This window comes from Rhodnius prolixus, unplaced genomic scaffold (genome assembly GCF_049639745.1).
Source record: "Rhodnius prolixus isolate KJV_2025 unplaced genomic scaffold, Rpr scaffold_17, whole genome shotgun sequence".
NCBI classification, from domain to species: Eukaryota; Metazoa; Arthropoda; class Insecta; order Hemiptera; family Reduviidae; genus Rhodnius; species Rhodnius prolixus.
The window spans coordinates 1,506,362-1,525,062 of record NW_027411626.1 but is presented as its reverse complement, the minus strand read 5'-3'; the positions used below and the strand labels follow the sequence as shown (position 1 = coordinate 1,525,062).

The window sequence follows — 18,701 nt, the reverse complement described above, 5'->3', positions numbered from 1 at the left end:
TCAAAAAAAATTGTGAAAATAATAAATTAAAAGTTATTTAATTAAATAAAAAGAGGTGATATTTTTACTTTTTTAATTTTCTACGACTTAAATATAAACATATGTTGTCTAAATTGGTTAGCTTGTGTATAAACATTGTTGGTTCCGTTGTACTTTTTCCTGAAGTCATCTTATTGGATGTTAGTGTTTTAGCCCCAGCCTAGCAGGCCACTCCATTACGTTACAACCAATTAATTGTTAAGATTTAATATACATTAATTCTACTTAGAACTCATTATTTGTTACAATTGTAACAGATATTGAATTATTTAAATTGTTTTTGTACCAACTTTTGATTGCTGATAGTGATCTAAGAAGTTTTTCCAGACTTGTGACCCAGCCTATTTGTTTGATCGATCACACCAACTCGCTACATTTTTTTTTTGGTTGGTGGTGCTTTATAGAAGAAAAAGAAGTTGAAAAGGTTAGTTTCATTACTTTAAGTTAGTGAAAAAAAAAGTATAAGTAGTTATTGTTTTGTTATTGTGTACTTTTTTTTTTTTTTTTTTTTAATTGCTCTAACTATAACATTGTAATTTAGGAGCATTATGGCGGAAGATTTTGTCGAAGCTATGCTGGAGGCACCTTATAAGAAAGGGGTAAGATTCAGAATTATTAATTAATTTATTTTTTTTTCTAAACTCGTTTTTGTGAGGTGTCTGCACGTTTAAAAATGTCAAAAAATATTTTCATTCGCATTAAATTAAAAGTGGGCACTAATCACAAAAAAAAAAAAAAAAACAGCACATCTCAATATTTATTTTTTTGCCACATTTTCTTAGTTTTTTAAAATATCTACTGACAAATAAAAAATTCCCGTTTTTTCTCTTATCTTGTAGACAGTAACTTGTCACAGCTTGAGTCCAGATGTTAGCTGCTCTCTTCACAGTTAAGGTAGTTCAAGATTCTTTGGATTATATGGTTTAAAATATCATATAATATTTTAATTTTTCAGTTTCTAATTTAAAACAAACAAAAAAATTACTTTAACTAAACCATTTTCAAAAAAAAAGAAAAAGAAAATCATATTTGTTGCCTTGGTTTTTCATTTTGTTTATGGTGTTGGTTTTGTTATATTTATTTTTAATGGTTTAGTTATTGTACAAACAACGAATTTCCATTCTTTAAAGTAATTTCTAAAACAGGGAATCAAATAACTTGTTTGGGAATCAAATAAAGCAACAGTTTTTAGGTTATGAAATTGTTTACTTTTAAAAACGGGCCTGAAAATATTAGTTTCATCTATTTTGATTTTATGCATCTTTTAGGTTATTTACAGTTCTCATTCGTCATTTAATTCTTATTTAGAGGATAAAGGGAAGGTTTCTGATTTTAAATGATAGTGTTATTACTTGCTTTTCAGGGTGAAGCCTAAAATATTTTGTTTTATTTATTTTCTTTTGTTCACTCTTTGAATCCGTCCTTGTTTGCACTGTTTTTCTTGTATGTTATTCTGAAAGTTTTGAACCTGTTCTTATAAACTATCAATTTCATGTTTTTCTTTTGTCATTTTTTGGGTAGTTTTTCTTTTTGATTTCTCACCAGCTTGTTTTACGATTACAATTTACAGTTAAATAGAACTTTTCACAAAGCTGAACAAAACAAAATTTTATTTAGCTTTAGATTTGTTCTCGATAAATTATGTATTCAATTATTTGAAATTTTCAAGGAATATTGTGAAATGCTTGTAGTAAAAACTCATTTGTACACTTTTACAAAGCTTCTGTGTGAAAGTGAGGGGGGAAGGCTTCTCCCTCATGTGCTTTTACAGTATTTATTACGGTTATACTTCTCAAGAAAAATTAAGAAGGGTTTATCTTAGTAAAAGTTCCTCGTTTGAAGATAACTTACCTACCCCCAACCCCCAATGTTCCATTTTGAGGACGTATTTTTTTTTTTACTTCTTTTGAAAATGCCGACCAAGATTTACTCACTCTTGGTGAACAAGTTACCGACACCAGGCCTGCATATTTATTGGAAATACATTATGAAACATAGTCTGTACAATAAAGCGTTTTTTTTTAGCCTGTAAATGATTAAAAACAGCAAAATTTTATTTAGAATTAAGATTATTCTAAATGAATTTTTAGTTTGTACTGTTAATTGAACATTGTTATAAGCAAAAAACTTTGTGAACGTTCATTTCAAGTTTTTGTTTTGATTTTAAAGTCATTTAACTTGTAATCACAACATTGTGCCTATTTTTTCACTATTCAGTCGTTAGGAATCGGTGTCTAAGCTTTGTTAACGGATCAAACTCGACCCAATGAAAAGTCTCTACAGTGTGCAATTTCGTCTTTCAGAAATTTTCTTCCCGTTGCATTTTTAAAAAAAATGGGGGAAAAAGAAGGAATAAAGGAATCATTCTAATTTTGCTTTATGTTTTGATCCCTCAAGTTATTCCCTGTTTTAGAAATGTGATTAAATGGAACGAAGAGAAAAACCAAAATTTAAGAATATATTTCTTTCTTTGTTTTTTTTAGCTGATAAAAAAAAAACTTGTGTAATATTTTAGTCTGTAAACATTTGATTTATTATTATATATTGTTGTGGTGTGATTCTCTCCATACAAATACCTTTCATAAAATCCATTCTTTCTCGGCTTAGGATCCAATAATTGATGATTTCCTTTCCAAAATGTGGAAGAGAAGCAAGACTTCGCTAAACATCGCTAGTTTTACAAGGCTATGAGTATGCATGGTAATGGAATAAGGAAAGGTTGTTGATCAGTCAACAAAATAACTTGTTTTAGAAAATTTCTTTTTTTACTTAAAATTAAAAACAAAAAAAAAATTAATTTAAAGAAATGTGAAGGCCAATTTAAAATACACTTTCTTTAAAAAAAAAAAAAATCCAAAAGCCTTTTGGTAAAACCTATGTATGAGGGAGGAAGTATATATATAAAGGATTAGGACAGTCTCATGACAATAGTAAACACTTGCAAGAAGTAGGCCAAAAAATATAATCTAATTACGTCGTAACAAAACTTAAGCAACTTTGACTGAGTTATTAACGTCAGCTTGCACTAAGCGTAATCACGCGATTCTAAATATAATTTTACCTTTCTTCTAACAAACACATTTTGATCATTAAATTCTGATCAAGTGCCCCCGGAGTATAGGCAGGACATTGTCTTTTCTCAGACAATGCACAAATAGAGGACTGATCGTAACCTCTTGATTCGCTGCAAATGTTCCCCCCCCCCCAAGGAAGAGAGGCAACGAATTATTCGGCATGCGGATGATTCAGGACTCTCTCTCTCTCTCTCCCAGGGCTTTCCTTCTTCCTCATTGTTACGGGTTATAATTACGTCGTATCACATTCAGCCCTTCAGGGAGTTTTTGTTGGGATCCCGCAAATCGATCAAAAAATACTATTTCAGCTGAACAAGGCTTACCCTTGAGTTTGCGCCATTTGATATAGAAATGTTTAGGACATTCACTTCTATGATACAGCGTTTTTCTATATTATGGTCACTTTAAAATTTTTATGAGTCTCTAAGGGTAAAAAAAAAAAAGAAGAACTCAGTACGGATATGTCAAAATACGTACCGTTGTTAAATTTTAAATTTATAAAGTAGAAGGTCTAATATATGTCTATAATAAGACATCAGTTGGCTGCTGCATAACGAAAGTCATTGCCAAAAAGAAAATCAAGTTGAACCTGAAAAATATACTATCTTGTTATTTATGATATCTTTTTTATCTAGCAATTGGATCGCGCTACAGCTTCAAAAAAAAAAAAAAAAAAATTCAGTTGCATGATTTAATTTCTGGATAATCTATTTAATAAATCTACAAAGTTGGAAGAAATAATTTTTTAAGTAAACAAGCAATATTTCAAAGCGATCTCCACCTAATAATCCAAAGAATAAACAATGTTTCTTATTTAGTTCTTCAATAGAACCATTCATAACGATCCCTAAATCTTTCATTCTTCAAAGACTTGGAGTTTAGCTTGTTTATAAAAAAAAAAAAAACTATTTCTCATCCGTCACTATGAACTTCCAGATTTTTCTCTTTTCTGATCTCTTCTTGGTCCTTAACGGCTTTCCGAGAGTAAGGAAATGGCCCCCATTTCATGCCAGATATGATGCTGGGTCCCCCCCCCCGTGATTTCTCCCTCGGCAGTGGGATATAAATATGGCACGGTGATGGACTCCTCTAAATCATGCTATTTAATGTTTACAAGGAGCACTTGTCGTTGTAAATTTCAAATAAACAAAAGATAATTTGTCTCTAAAGAACTGTTAGTGGTGAGAAGTAAAACCCCCAACAGGCCTACTTGATTTACATGGAAGAGGTGTTTTGTTTTTTTTTTAAAGCTATTGTCGTGAGACTTTCTTATATCTTTCTTCCTCTTTCCACCCTCATATATCCGATTTATCCACCTGTAAAAAAAAAAAACTTGGTTAATCTAATTTCTTACAAATTATTGATTGTTTGCTTAACAAACCCAAAAAAAAAAAATACTTTCGTCTTCAAGCATAAAAACAAAAACAAAAAATAATTTTATTTTGAAAAAACAAGTATGTTCATTGGGCCATATCTTTGCAGAAGGGAGTGTCTATGTCACTTACGTGTGTGTGATCCGAACCAAGGCGAGCACCGCTAAAGGTAAGCTATTGTGACCCAAACAAGGAGCTCCACAAATCAAGATGGCGTAAAAATTAAAATAAACATTGTAAAAAAAAAAAAAAAAAATTATATACATATATATAAATAAAGAGCTAAACTTAAATGGATGACTTAAAAAAACAAAAAAACCAAACAATTTTTTAAGAGATCATCCAAAAGTTTATACTCTTCCTCCATCAATCATCTTTTTTTTTTGTAACCTCACCTGCAAATCCTCTTTTCAATGCATCTTCCTGTAAACAAGGAAAAAAACAAAACAAGGTCTACCAACCTTCGTTTTTTTTTTTCTTGTTTCCATCACCACAATTCCAACAAAAAACAAAACAATAAAAATAAGAAACATAATGAACATTTTTTTTTTTTTTTGCCTTTTATAGCTTGCAATTTCTTGAAAATAATTAATGCAATTTTATTTTGTCTCTTGTTCCTTCCTGTTCGTGACGTGTGCGGATTACTGAATGGTTTTGGCTACTCAAACAGGAAGAAACTACTGGTTCCAGATCGCATAAAGAAAATGGTACTTCCAGTAGTCATAAGTCTTCTAGGTAAATATATTTTATTTTATTATTATTATTATTATTATTATTTTTTTTTTTTTTGCGAACTACAATCGTTAAGTAATGCATCTATTATAACACTAAATTTAAGTGAGGGAAGTTGCAACTTTCAATCACTGTATTATGCCTATAAGTATTACTTCCTCTACATTAGTAAGTCCAATTCTGAGAGCACGCGAGGGAGGCTTTTAGCTTTTTCTCTAAAGAACTATTAAAGTAGAACCGTACACCCCAATGTACCGTTTTGAGTTCTAGGAGAGAACTAGGATAGTTCTAGGAGGTTCTATAGAGAGAGGTTATAGTGTTTACATTTTGAATTTGATATAATGAAGTAACATTTTACTGAGTGGATTATTCTGTTTATTTATTTTGTGACTGTAATTAATTACAACAAGCAAAAGAGATGATAAGAACAGCGCAAATGCACATGCACGTATATAGATACAGGGTGAACCACTAAGTAATGTCCATAGGCCTACTGTGTGAAGTACATCTAGGGTTGCCAACTCTATAAAGTTCCAAAAAAGGACACCCTAAAAAAATTAGGTACATTCAGGGCTGTCTACAGGATTTTTGGGGCCTGGGAATGTATATCATTCGTTTAGGTGTACATGCAGAGACTCCGATTCCGGGCCCCGAGAAGAAGTCCCCTCTCCCCCCGTCTGTAATCTGGCCTGGGTACATTTATATCTTACATACTTATTCATGAAAAGTTCATCGTTAAATCAATAACCTGTTGACCAATTAAGTTCAGTTAGAACAGAAAAATAACACGCCAAAAGAAGAAGTTTCAGAAGTCAGAACTTAAATCAAAAATACAATAAAAGAAATTAGATTTTTGTGAACAATATCTGAAAAAAAGGACAAAAGGCGTCCTTTCCTAATTTAAGAAAGGACAAGGACAAATCAGGTGTTTAAAAAGGACTGTCCTTTCCAAAAAAGGGCAGTTGGCAACCCTAAGTACATCTAAAGTGGACTTCAATGATGTATTGGCCAACTTCATATTTTCCATTGTTCTTAAGTTAAGTCACTTTTCTCTAATCAAAGCCTATTCTTCCACACAACAGTGTTAGTTTATCAAGTTTTATGCTCTTGAACACGTTTTCTTGCACTTTAGATGTACTACACACAGTAGGCCTATGGACATTACTTACTGATTCACCCTGTATATACACATACCTACACGCGCACATGGATGTGCGCCAAGAGGCGTAAGTGATGATGGAAGCCGTTAGTTCGCCAAGGTTGGCAAGTTTACGCAGCAACCATCCTAGGAGGTCGGCGTTATCTGTCGAGATGATTTTCCCTGGAAGTACGATTATAAGGGGGATCCTCGAGGGAGGAGAAGGTTGGTGGGTATTCTTCCCTCTAAAAAGCACCATTGCAGTATGATATATGTTTTTGATAATGTGGTAAGGTTCGCGAGTACTGCGGAATGTTTCTTAATCAGAAATAACGGATAAAATCAAAGATAGGTCCTGTATTGTGTGTTTTATTTTATAAAGAGGAGTAAAATGTTCACTTACTGGATAGAGTTTTCACTTTTCTTCGATTTTTTCTTGAAAATCCATCTTACGATTTGATATAAATAATTTTTATGCTTTGAAGCATATTGAAGCCCATTTTATGTTCCCTGTAAGCATGCAACTCGAAAATTACAATTACAGAAAGTCGTATGAGTGTGTATTTATCTTTGTGAGTTAACTAAATATGAACAATAATTGTTTAGCAAATAAAAAATAATCTTTTTTTTTATTTTCTTCAAAATTTTGATTTGTTTTGTTTTTGTTTTAGTAAAAAGAAAGACCGAGAAAGATCTAGGTCTCGAGAAAAAAGACACAGTTCAAGGGAACGAAGAAAGAAGAGTCGATCAAGAGAGAAGAAGAGATCGAAATCCAGAGAAAGGAAACGAAGAAGTTCCAGATCACGTTCCCGGGACAGGCCTCGCAGGAAACGATCTCTCACACCATTATTACTGCCTGGAAGAAAAGAGCCGTACGTGAAATATAGGAAATCGCCACCGTTAGGAATGTAAGTTCTGGCCTTAGTTAGTTATTTTCTTTTACTTGGTAAAGATCAGGACACAGTTATGTATTTCTTAGTTGGAGATCCCAGGTCCAGATAAAATATGTGCTTCCACCTCCTCTCCACCATCCTCGATACCTAATTGGTAGTTGGACATTAAGCCCCGCCTGAAAAAAGTAGGCAATTATTACCTAACTTCACTTATTCGATTGAAGATTCACTGAGTCCGAAACAGTGGGTTTTAGAAGATAGGGTGTACGTTTTTGGCAGTAAGGGCATTTCATAATCTCCGCCTAAAATGTTATTAGCATTACACAAGTTTTTATTACTTGTCCAAGATATATTAATAATGATTATTTCACATTTTTCATGATTATTAAACATCATGACTTTAAAAGCAAGTTTAGGGTATGTAGGATAATACTCCCTCGTTAACAAGAGTGGGTTATCGGCCTTCAGTTTTGCGATTCCAGTGTAGAGACTTCTTCAGGACGTGCTTCTCCATTTAAAACTTCTAGGACGTTTATTTTATTTATTAAGAAACAGGCCATCTGAGATCATTGGCGCTCGAAGGCTTCTTCTCAGGCTACCATAATATCGTCATGAGCTGTGAATACTCCTGAAAATAGTAAATAAAAGAGCAGAATTTACTGAAACTTCCAGACCTCTGCCATCTGATTCCAGTAAGCTATTACTTCCTTTTTTCAAAAGAATTTTACTCCTATTTCAGACCTCCTTTGGATGATCTTTCTCCAGAAGAACGTGACGCCAGGACCGTCTTTTGTATGCAACTATCGCAGAGAGTACGTGCAAGAGATTTAGAAGAATTTTTTTCATCCGTTGGAAAGGTATTTAATAAATAATAAATAATAATAATAAAAAAATAATTACATTACAAAATTATAAAAGATTTTATGAATTCTAAATAGTATTAATTAAATTTCTCTTTCTAGGTACGTGATGTCCGATTAATCACATGTAACAAGACGCGGCGATTTAAGGGGATAGCGTACATTGAATTTAAAGATCCAGAATCTGTGCCTTTGGTAAGTTGCTAACTTTAAAATTCATGCAACTTTTTTTTTAAAAAAATTGTTTCTAAAACTGCTTGAAGTATGATACAGTACAGCTTCACATTGGACACTACCACTCATATCGCGCTTCGTCATCTACTACCTTATCATTTTTAGTCTTCGTTAGAATCCTTCAACTCTAACTAAAGACTCTAAAAATAAGATCTAATTTTCATGAATACAGAACTCAAGACAAACTTGAAAAAACTTGTACTATTTTAATTGCTTATCTCATTTGAGACTTGCGTCATTTTGATTCCCCAATATGAAGTCATTTACTGATTAAGTCTATGAAAGTTTCGGTTCTGCAACTTTACTGCATCAGGGTGATTTTAACTATTTATATAATTTTTTTTATCTCTAGTTTAAAAAGGGCAAAATAGTTTTATTTCCAATATTTTGTTAGCTGTTTTTAAAAAATTGAATGTCACAAATATTTGTGTATTGATTTAAATTTAGATTTCACCATTTTACTTTAGAATAAACATTCAACGTAACGGACTATTATTTTTTGTATTATTAGTCTATAATAGATAAAATGTATTATACTAAATCGTTTTATTCCTATAAAATAGTTTCTAGTTTCAATCCGTAACTATTTAGAAAATAGAAATATTCTTATAAACAAACCAGCAAAATAAATAGTATAAAAAACCAAATGGATTCACTGACATAAGTTTCATGTTCCAGATGTACAATCCGTTTTTCTATGTTGTGGATTATCTAAACAAAATCCATCTAGCAAATAGCTCGTACAGCATATTGAAAATTCTTCTCCCTAATACAAAAAACAAAAAAAAAAAAGTCAAGGGAGAGGTTGTATGTATAATAGTGGCACTTTGATTGGCCGCTGGATTTTTGCACAATTGGAAAAATATATCAGGTAGATTTTCAGCAAAAATTACATGATTGCCAAACAAATTTTTTGGTTAATTGAAAGAAAAAAAAAAACAAAAAGAAAATGTTAACAGATGAGAAATTCTACGACGCAGCTGAATGGAGTGATCAAGTCTATGTCTATCTAAGGATGTGATGTCTATCTAAGGATTGCTGCAGTGATGTAGATGGACAACATCACATTGTTCATGTGGGGCACTATTTTTTTTTCGAATTAAATAAAATACAAACAAATCAGTCCATTTAGGCTCTCTTCTAACGGACATTATTTTGTGTACTTCTATTTTTTTAAATTTATTTTACTAGTCAAAGAAAGCATTGATATCATTCCAAATTTTTGAAGTTAGGTTTTTCTCCGTAACTATCTGAATCCCCAGTGTCCGAAAATAGAATATTTTTTCAGGAAGCATTGTGCTTTATGTGGGGTGGGTATGTTTAAAAGGAAATAGTTCAAAAACGGAAAATCACCGGACGATATTACGATGTGGCCCCCCCTACTAGGGAACACGTTACAGCATTAAGAATGGATTATTCACTTTTTTCCAGATTTTACCCAAAAATTATTAAGATTTTCTTTAAATTTTCTGCACATGTTATACTTTAGCCTAAAGTAAATTTAAAAAAAAAATTGTCAGACCATTCTGAGTAAAAAGGGATTTAGGTTTGCACCTAATGTACCATTCATGAGTTAAGAGCAATTTTGCCATCTGGACCAAGTATTAAATATGATATTAAATGTAGTTGGAAAAAAATTTTTATTCCCAATAATTTTGTACAAAATATTGTTATTATAAACTAATTTATTTTAAAATATCTTTTCTTTTAATTATGTTTTACAGGCGCTGGGCCTAACTGGACAGAAATTATTAGGTGTACCAATAATTGTACAACAAACCCAGGCGGAAAAGAATAGAACTGGTAATTCAATGCCAAATCTGATACCAAGAGGAATGCCGGGGCCTATGCGATTATATATAGGTTCGTTACATTTCAACATTACAGAAGATATGCTACGAGGGATCTTTGAACCATTTGGCAAAATTGATAGCATACAACTTATGACCGATCCAGAGACTGGCAGGTCAAAAGGATATGGTTTTCTTACGGTAGGTTTTAATTTTTTTTTAATCATTTATTTATTTGACGTAATTCAAAAACAAAAAAAACCACAAAAAAGTTGAAATTTGATATTTCGGTTAAGTGCGGACCTAGAGCGCCTAAGGCTGGAAACATAGTGGCGCGGCGAGCAAAGCGGCGATGATAGCTGCTTCAAATCAAAGAGAGCGACGAGCAGCGAGCAAAGAGTCGCATGCACATAGTGACGAGTTTAGTCGCGTTCTCCTTTTGACAAAACAAGATGGAGGAACTATTTTTATATGAAAATTCTTCGTTGAAACTTTGGTATTTGCAGCAGCTTAGTAGTAGGAGCTGCAGTGTACATGACATAAATAAGTTTAGAAATGAACTTGGTGAATTTCATCGCTTGTACCAACAACTTCGGGAGCATCCTGGCAAGTTTCATGCGTATTTTCGAATGTCTATATCAACATTTGATTACATACTAGCCCAATGTAACCCCATTAATCAAAATCAAATTTTATTGTTTTTGAGTAATACAACTCATAACATGAGTTAGGCACAATATAGAAAAATTAACTATGTAGGTTATTAACTAAATACAAATCTGTGTAACCCCATTAATCCTAGCAGTTACTTTAAGATAAGAAAATCAAAATAAATAGAAATATATGCAGATAAAAAGAAATTAGTCAATTAAAAAAACACAATAATTTTATTAAATCACTACACCATGATTTGTCGTAAATTAATGTTGTTCATCTGAAAAACTGGAGTAGTACGACGCTACAGAAGAAGGATTGGAGAATTCGTCCTGATCAGAAGTAGTAGGACGTGAAAATGTAATTTAATTTTGCCTAGTATTTAGATGAAAGTTAGCATTAAGGGATTGAGAACCAAATTAAATGTAGCAAAAATTACCTGAATTCTCCATTAACTACTAATTGTTAATTAATTTAAACTATTAATTATTAAAAACTATTGTAGCTTCACAAATACTACGGCCCCACAGAGGTTTCTTTAAACAAACTAAACCAATAAATGTATCAATATCCATAACCTTTGAAAAATAACCTTTACAAATTGAGCGCGATGAGAGCGAAGAAATCAAACATATCATAACGCTTTGCTCTACTCTCTATAGATAGCGTTGCTCTATCTTCGCTTTGCTCTCCACTATGCGCGGTCCCATATGTTTACTTGTGTTTGATTTCGCCGCTTTGCTCTTCGCTATCATCGCCGCTTTGCTCGCCGCTCCACTATGTTTCCAGCCTTAGGTGGCCCAAGAAAAGTTTCGTTTGTAATCGGTCTACCAAGAAATTACCTCTTAACTATCGATTGTACGAGTATTTTCAAGTTTTAAGATGTTCTTGAAAACTATTTTCATTCAATGTGTTGTACCAATAGTATGTTTGTATGTAGATTAAGAGCTTATACTTGACACATTTTTCTTTGGAAAATTCTGTACTAAGAAAAGCGATAAGTAGGCTGTTAAGTGTCATTTTCCTATAATGCACGTTCTTGCCTCTTTATTTTAAAAAAAAAGAGAAGAGAGTAAAGATGTACTAAAAGCGAGATTAAACAAAATTTCACAATTCGAAGGACCACTTAAATCATGTGCACCATCTCCGAAATAGCTCTTAGGAGGCTGGCTTTTCTTGTAAACATCGATTGTACATTTCTTTTATCATTTTTTTTTTTTTAAAGAAAAATTCTTTTAATGATATTTCTTGGGTTATATTTCTGTGTAATGTACGTTTACAAAAGGCATATTACTATAATAATAATAATTTAATGTGAGAAAAATTTTAGAAGTTGGAAGAAAGTTTGTAAGTTAGAATCTTAGGAAGAATGGTAACAAAAGGTCGTGTTAAGGTTTTTTTTAAGCGGTTTTTAAGTAGGTAATTTCTAGGGATGTCTGATAAAGCAATGCTGTAAAATTTAGTAACTTATTCTTATTGTCTTATTCTCTAAAAATAGAATTAACAAATATAATCAACCATCACCTGCATTTTATGCAATACGATTAAAAACCTTTCATTAAAAAAAATTAGAAGTTTCAAAAGTTCCATCTAATAGAATATTGAATTTTTCCTGAAGCATTCAACTTCACCTAATATTAGACCATTTCTGTTTATGTTAGGCGGAATGATATGCAAAAATAATATGCTTATACTAAAAGTGATTAGTTAAAGCAATATATTAGCTATTTTGCTATTAGTTCTAGCAACAGTTATGTTTAATCTAGGATCCAAGAAATCTGGGAGGGGGATATAGGGGAAGGGATTAGCTATGCGGTTAGCGTACTGGACTCCCACGCGGAGTTCCCGGGTTCGAATCCAGCAGCTGACCTCTTAGATTTTTTTTCTCTTCCTAGGAGCTTCTCTTACAGCTCACTGTCCGGTGATGGACAGTGTTGTTTGTAACGAGAGAACACTGTCCGGAGGCTGGCAGTGCACTGGAAAAAGCTCCGGGCGCTCAATAACCTTAGATGTTGACGCGCCTTATTCATAAATTGAAAAAAATTAAGAGGGGATACATTGCAAACTCCACTTTATTCACCCAACTTCGCCCCCCCTAGGATTGCATATCTTCGGATGGTGGCATAAACAAACAAAGGATGGATGATTTGATAACTGCGGTGTATGAATGGCTGATGATTTAACCAAAAAAAAAAAAAAATTTTACTGTGCACTTCTCGAAGTTGTGGAATATGTTAATCGCACTTCATTGGGGCTCTTATTTTAAAAAAAAAAAAATGATCAATATCATTTTTTCTTCACATTCTCTTAGTCTAAAATGTAGACTTATCAAGAATTACCTAATCCTGTACGTGCTTGAGAGCACTAAAGTTAAAAAAAACCCTGCACGTGCGCGCTATACCTACCCCTTCTTGAATGTGAGAACATGCCTACACTGATGGATCTAGGTGGCGCATCTTTAAGAAAGGTTCCGGATTATTATCATGGTTGGGTAATAATATAATGCGTTTTTTTTAAGTAAAGCTCATCTTCCTCAGCATTTGCGTAAATTCTATGGAGAAGCAACAGCGTGTGCACTCCACAGAGTAATGCTGATGAATAAGAATTTGATGGTCAGTCCGATCGATTCAGAACAGCACAATATTATGCTCTATGGGAGATTTCTCTCCAGAAGTTGGATTTAGTGGTGCAAACCAGAGCTGTAATTGGCTGAGCAGCCTGTACAGTATAAGAAGCAATAATAAGGCGAATCGCTTTGCTACAAAGAGAGGGAAACGGTGGTAATTCAAAATCAATTGAAACTAATGTCTCCCATAAAGCTCTGGTTGTAGACTCATTAGAGCACTAGTCAACAAGAACTTGAAATCCACTAGAAATTCGCCAGGCGGCATCACGTGGAACAATCTTCTGCAGTAACCGCTACCAGAAACCCTTCTCTCCTTAAAGAGACGTGGTAATTCCACGTCTAAATAACTAAAGGCATGATTACCGTATCGGGAAAATAAGTTTTAAACAAATTAAATAAGCCATATTTAACTTTTTTTTTGTAAAGAGGTTGTGGTGTCGTGTCATGGATGGAAGATATTCCGATGGTTGTAACCGTGGACCACTCTGATAGTTTCTTGAATCTTGAAAATAAGGAAACAAATCGAGTGAGAAGTTATTCTAGATTTTTCTGCATTTTTTTTTTTTTTTTTTTGTATTATAATAAATAATTGTGGCATTTATAAGACAAATGTTGATTAGAATTATACTAGTTTTTTCCGCTATCCAATAATGTTTTACATTTTTTTTATTTTTTCTAGTTTCATCACGCAGAGGATGCTAAAAGAGCCCTGGAACAGTTGAATGGCTTTGAATTAGCCGGCAGGCCGATGAAAGTGGGCACCGTAACAGAAAGGATGGATTTAGGCCATACTTTCCCTACACACATCGATACTGATGAACTGGACAGGTCAGGAATCGATTTAGGTGCAACAGGAAGGTTACAACTTATGTTCAAATTAGCTGAAGGTTAGAAATTAATGGTTTTTCAATGTTTACTATTTTAAGTTATTAAATTTTCTTTTAAAATTTCAATTTGAACTAAAAAGTAATTGATTTCAAAAATACGTATTCGCATTAAAAGTACCATTTCAGAAAAGAAATCGTTTAAAATATACAAAAATCTACTCGGCGGTGATATTGCGATTCCTGTGTGCTATTTTTTCTTCATATTTGGAATTTCGATTACTGTTATAATGCTTAATCCTTATTAATATTTAAAGCATACGAAGTTCAAATATTGTAGGGAAATAGGACCTAAAGGAAAAACCACCCTTAATTGAATTTTCTTAGGAAAATGTTTCAAAATTAAAGTTAAGGAGCCATTTTCGAGAAAGTCTCACACAAAAAATTGGCGAATTTGATTCTGTAAAAAGCATGTTCGCCGATTTTGTTGTTCAAAAAGCTCTTCATTCTCGGATTCGTTCGTTGATGGTAGCAGCATCATCTAAATGTGAAGGAAGTCAAATTATAAGTACTTGCGAAAATGAAAAAAAAATTTCCTGTGTAAACATTGCCACAATCAAAATACTTTCTTATTATCTAGTGCAGTAAAAAAAAGAAAATAAAAATATTAAAAATCCCATAGGAACTGGAATGCAGATCCCAGCCGCAGCTGCCTCAGCCTTAAATGTAGCAGTTCCTGGAGGACTTCCGGCTACTGCTAATGTTGCACCTCCAATCGCCACCCAGTGCTTCATGCTTTCCAATATGTTTGATCCGGCCACGTAAGTAATAATTTATATATTTACAATATTTTAGTAGAAGATGCTTTATATCAGTGTTTTAACGAGAAATCTTGTATATGCACATGTATCTAAGATATGGAATGAGACTGCAACAAATCTTGACAAAGAAAAAAGTTATTTTTTTTTGTTATTGCAATTGGAATTTATTTAAAATTGTTTATTTTAAATTTTAACAAAAACGGAAAACGAATAATATTTCTAAACATATGCTAAAAATAAACTTAAAACACATTCTTTCTATTATAAATTATATTTTTTATTTCTTTTTAGGGAAACGAATCCCAGTTGGGACGTAGAGATCAGAGATGATGTGATAGAAGAATGCAACAAACATGGAGGCGTACTACACGTTTACGTAGATCGTGCATCAGCTGGCAATGTTTACGTTAAATGTCCGACCATCACAACTGCTGTCGCCGCTGTGAATTCATTACATGGGCGCTGGTTTGCTGGTGAGTCTTTGGTTTTTTTTTTTTTAAATTTAATTAAAATTTTACAAAGATTTCTGCTAATTACTTTAGTTTTGTTCTCTGCGTGGGGGGAGCTTAAAGTTGTAGGTAGTAAACATCAAGAAACTGCAGGCAACTTGAAATCTCATGACTTTCAACGTACGAGGTGTGGCTATTAAATAACGAGACTATTGCTGTAAAAAATTTTATTTTAAGTTTATACATATTTAGTTTATTTTTTTATTTGAGGCGCGTCAACATCTAAGGTTATTGGCGCCCGGAGCTTTTTCAGTGCACTGCCGGCCTCCGGACAGTGTTCTCTCGTCCATCACCGGACAGTGAGCTGCCGTAAGAAGCTCCTAGGAAGAGAAAATCTAAGCAGCAGGTTAGCAGCTGGATTCGAACCCCGGGACCTCCTCGTGGGAGTCCAGTAAATAATCCCTTCCCTTACATATTTAGTTATTATCACCTTCAATATACACCACTCCCCTAACCCTACAACGCTCCATGCCAATTTACCATTGTTCGAAACAGTGCTGGAAGTCTTTTTCTGTGAGCTCCTGCATGACGCGTGCAGCTTTTTCTTTCACAGCGAACTGAAATCGTGTTCCTTTTAATGCAGATTTGATTTTGGGAAACAGATAAAAGTCACATTGGGGGCCAGGTCAGGCGAATAAGGTGGATGGCCTAAAACTGGGAGGTTGTACTTGGCTAGAAACGTCGTCTTTGACACGACAATGCAGTGTGAGCCCGGCGCGTTGTCTTGATGGAGAACCCCGTGACTTGTACTTCCACAAATCGGGTGCGTTTTTTTTCCTTACTCTTTTACGGAGTTGAGCAAGCACCTCACGTATAGTAATATTGATTAATTATAATCGATATTTTCATCCGTTTTGTGGACGTGGAAGTGCGGCGACCCGGGTGGTCATCATCTCCGATGGTCTCGGCCATCTTGGAAACGCTTGAACCACTCAAAAACCCCGCGCACATGATACCAACGTTCATTGCCATAAACTTCTTTTTAATAAAAGATCAAGTTTCAGTAGCGGTTTTAACCAAGTTTTGTTGTGAAATTTCACGACAATTCGTTGCTAAACATGTATGTTTTCGGCAAAACGAAACTAATACCTCTTACACAAACGACGACGGTGCCGGTCAGACACAGATTTCTCTACAAACACTTGAGACGCTGCTGCAATCGAAAGAGAAGGCTTTACGCTGCTGCACAGCTGTCGGTCGTTAGGATTTGGTGCATGCATAGTTTTTCTTGTAGCAGCATCAGTCTCGGTTATTTAATAGCCACACCTCGCGTATGTCGTATCAGAATCGACTCCCTCCATGAGATCTCTTAAAATCTACATTCCTTTATAACCTAAACGCAAAATAGCCACACCATAATCAAATCATATAGAAATATTTGAACATTGCTACAATAAATAACAAAATGTAATCGATTCAAATTGAACAAATGAGTAAACAATTTCAGTATGTGCTAATATCTAATGGTTGGCAAAACGATTTTTATTGAAGATTCAAGTAGTTTGCAACTTGTATTGCAACCTCGATCTAATATTAATTCAAATATCGTAATTTATTCATCAATAATTTGTACACATTCTGTTTCAGGACGTGTGATAACAGCCGCCTATGTACCGTTGATCAACTACCACAGTCTATTTCCGGACACAATGACCAGTACCACATTACTAGCTACTAGGAGAAATGTCTAATTTATTATTATTTTTCATCATTTTCTCAAGTTTTTTTTTTTATACAAACTACAAAAAATCATATATACATACATAAAACACACTCACACTAAACACTCCAAATGTAATAATTACACAGTATTCTCTGGCTACGTGTGTAAAAACAAACCAAAAATGCTAAAACCACCAAGTGTATATTATTATAAAGAGATCACAATGTCGGAAGAAGAAAAACAAAAAAAAAAAGTCTTGTAAATTTTGTTGAAAGGAGTTTTCCTTTTTTTGGGGGGGGGAAGGGAAGAGGGTTATCAATTCGGAGGAAATAGTGCCCCGGATATCCGTTTTTTGTTTTGTTTTGTTTTATAATTTATTAAATTTCATTAGATTTTTTTTTGTCACTTATTTTCCCTTTATATTGAAAAGTTAGTATCTTTTTTCTTTATTTCCTACCTTTTTCTTATATAAAAACTTAGCGGTGCGCCCTACAAAACACGAAGAAAGAAAACTGAATAGAAAGTTGTTAATTTCATGAGCTCTTCTTATTAGTTGTTTTTGCACCTAAGAATTGAATTATAAATATAAATATTTAAAAAAAAATTGGTAAACATATAACTTGTGTTTACTAAATTTGTACATTTTTCTTTTTATAAACAATAGGCGAGCATATTGTTTAGGATGAAAGATAAGTATTTAAAAGAAAAATTGGAAAAGAAAATGGTTTTTAATAGTTTTTGTTTTATTTAAAAAAAAAGCAACATAATAATTTTCATTACGTATGTACTTTTTTTTTTATATATATATATAAAAAAAAGAAGAAAAAATTTAGATTGGGACAAATATATCAGATTATATATTTTGCATACAATTCTTTATTATACAATTTATTTACCAGTTTGGCATTTTTGTTTTAATGATTTCTCTAACTGTACTAGTAAGAGGTTATAAAATAGGGCAGATTTTCGGGTTAAAATTTAATCGGAAATATTCGTTACGAAGTCTTATGAGTGCGAAAATGGTTTTTTTCCAAATCGGATCGCATATATATGTATTCGTTGAAAATCAATCAACGAATAGTGCAAATTTGATGAATAAGTTCAATTTTCTCATGAAAAACAACCTTATGGTTTTATTGAAACGTACAGTGAGTGATTTAACCATAACTTTTTTCTGAAAAAAAAAAAAAAATTAAGGATAAGAGAGGGAATTGATTGGTAAATTGTTTCAAACTATTCCATTTTATTTGGAGGATTAAAAATGTTTTTAAAACATTTTGTTAAGAAAGATTCGAATTAATGGCTTTCTATCATGGGGAAAGGTTGGTAGCCTTCCCTTTAAGGTTACATTTCAGTTTATGCCGGTTTTACTGTTCGTTCTATTATTAGTAAACATAAAAATGTTTAGTGTTTGAAAGAAAAACTTAACCGAGTATAGAATCTTGAAAATAGTCGGTAAGAAAAGTGAGGT

At 33.0% G+C, this 18,701-nt stretch overlaps 1 protein-coding gene across 2 annotated transcripts; it reads left to right on the top strand.

Annotated features, from left to right (window-relative positions):
• The first annotated feature begins 167 nt into the window (after positions 1–167).
• Positions 168–17,340, top strand: Caper (RNA-binding protein 39-like protein Caper). 2 transcript variants are annotated; one of them, XM_074139027.1, is made up of 12 exons: positions 168–463; positions 581–638; positions 879–933; positions 5,157–5,221; positions 7,028–7,264; positions 7,989–8,106; positions 8,212–8,304; positions 10,068–10,334; positions 14,093–14,300; positions 14,920–15,058; positions 15,350–15,531; positions 17,155–17,340. In XM_074139027.1, exons 3-12 carry the CDS (start codon positions 907–909, stop codon positions 17,256–17,258), a joined length of 1,440 nt encoding a protein of 479 aa, XP_073995128.1. In that variant the 5' UTR covers positions 168–463; positions 581–638; positions 879–906; the 3' UTR covers positions 17,259–17,340. The 2 variants fall into 2 exon arrangements, with proteins under 2 accessions (XP_073995128.1, XP_073995127.1); XM_074139026.1 differs by lacking the exon at positions 879–933.
• Positions 17,341–18,701: the final 1,361 nt, after the last annotated feature.

Coding starts and splice junctions, on each gene's coding strand:
- Caper (XM_074139026.1), top strand. CDS start 588: ATGGCGGAAGATTTTGTCGAAGCTATGCTGGAGGCACCTTATAAGAAA. Junction 8,107..8,211: donor TTTTTTCATCCGTTGGAAAG/GTATTTAATAAA, acceptor TTCTCTTTCTAG/GTACGTGATGTCCGATTAAT. Junction 8,305..10,067: donor ATCCAGAATCTGTGCCTTTG/GTAAGTTGCTAA, acceptor TATGTTTTACAG/GCGCTGGGCCTAACTGGACA.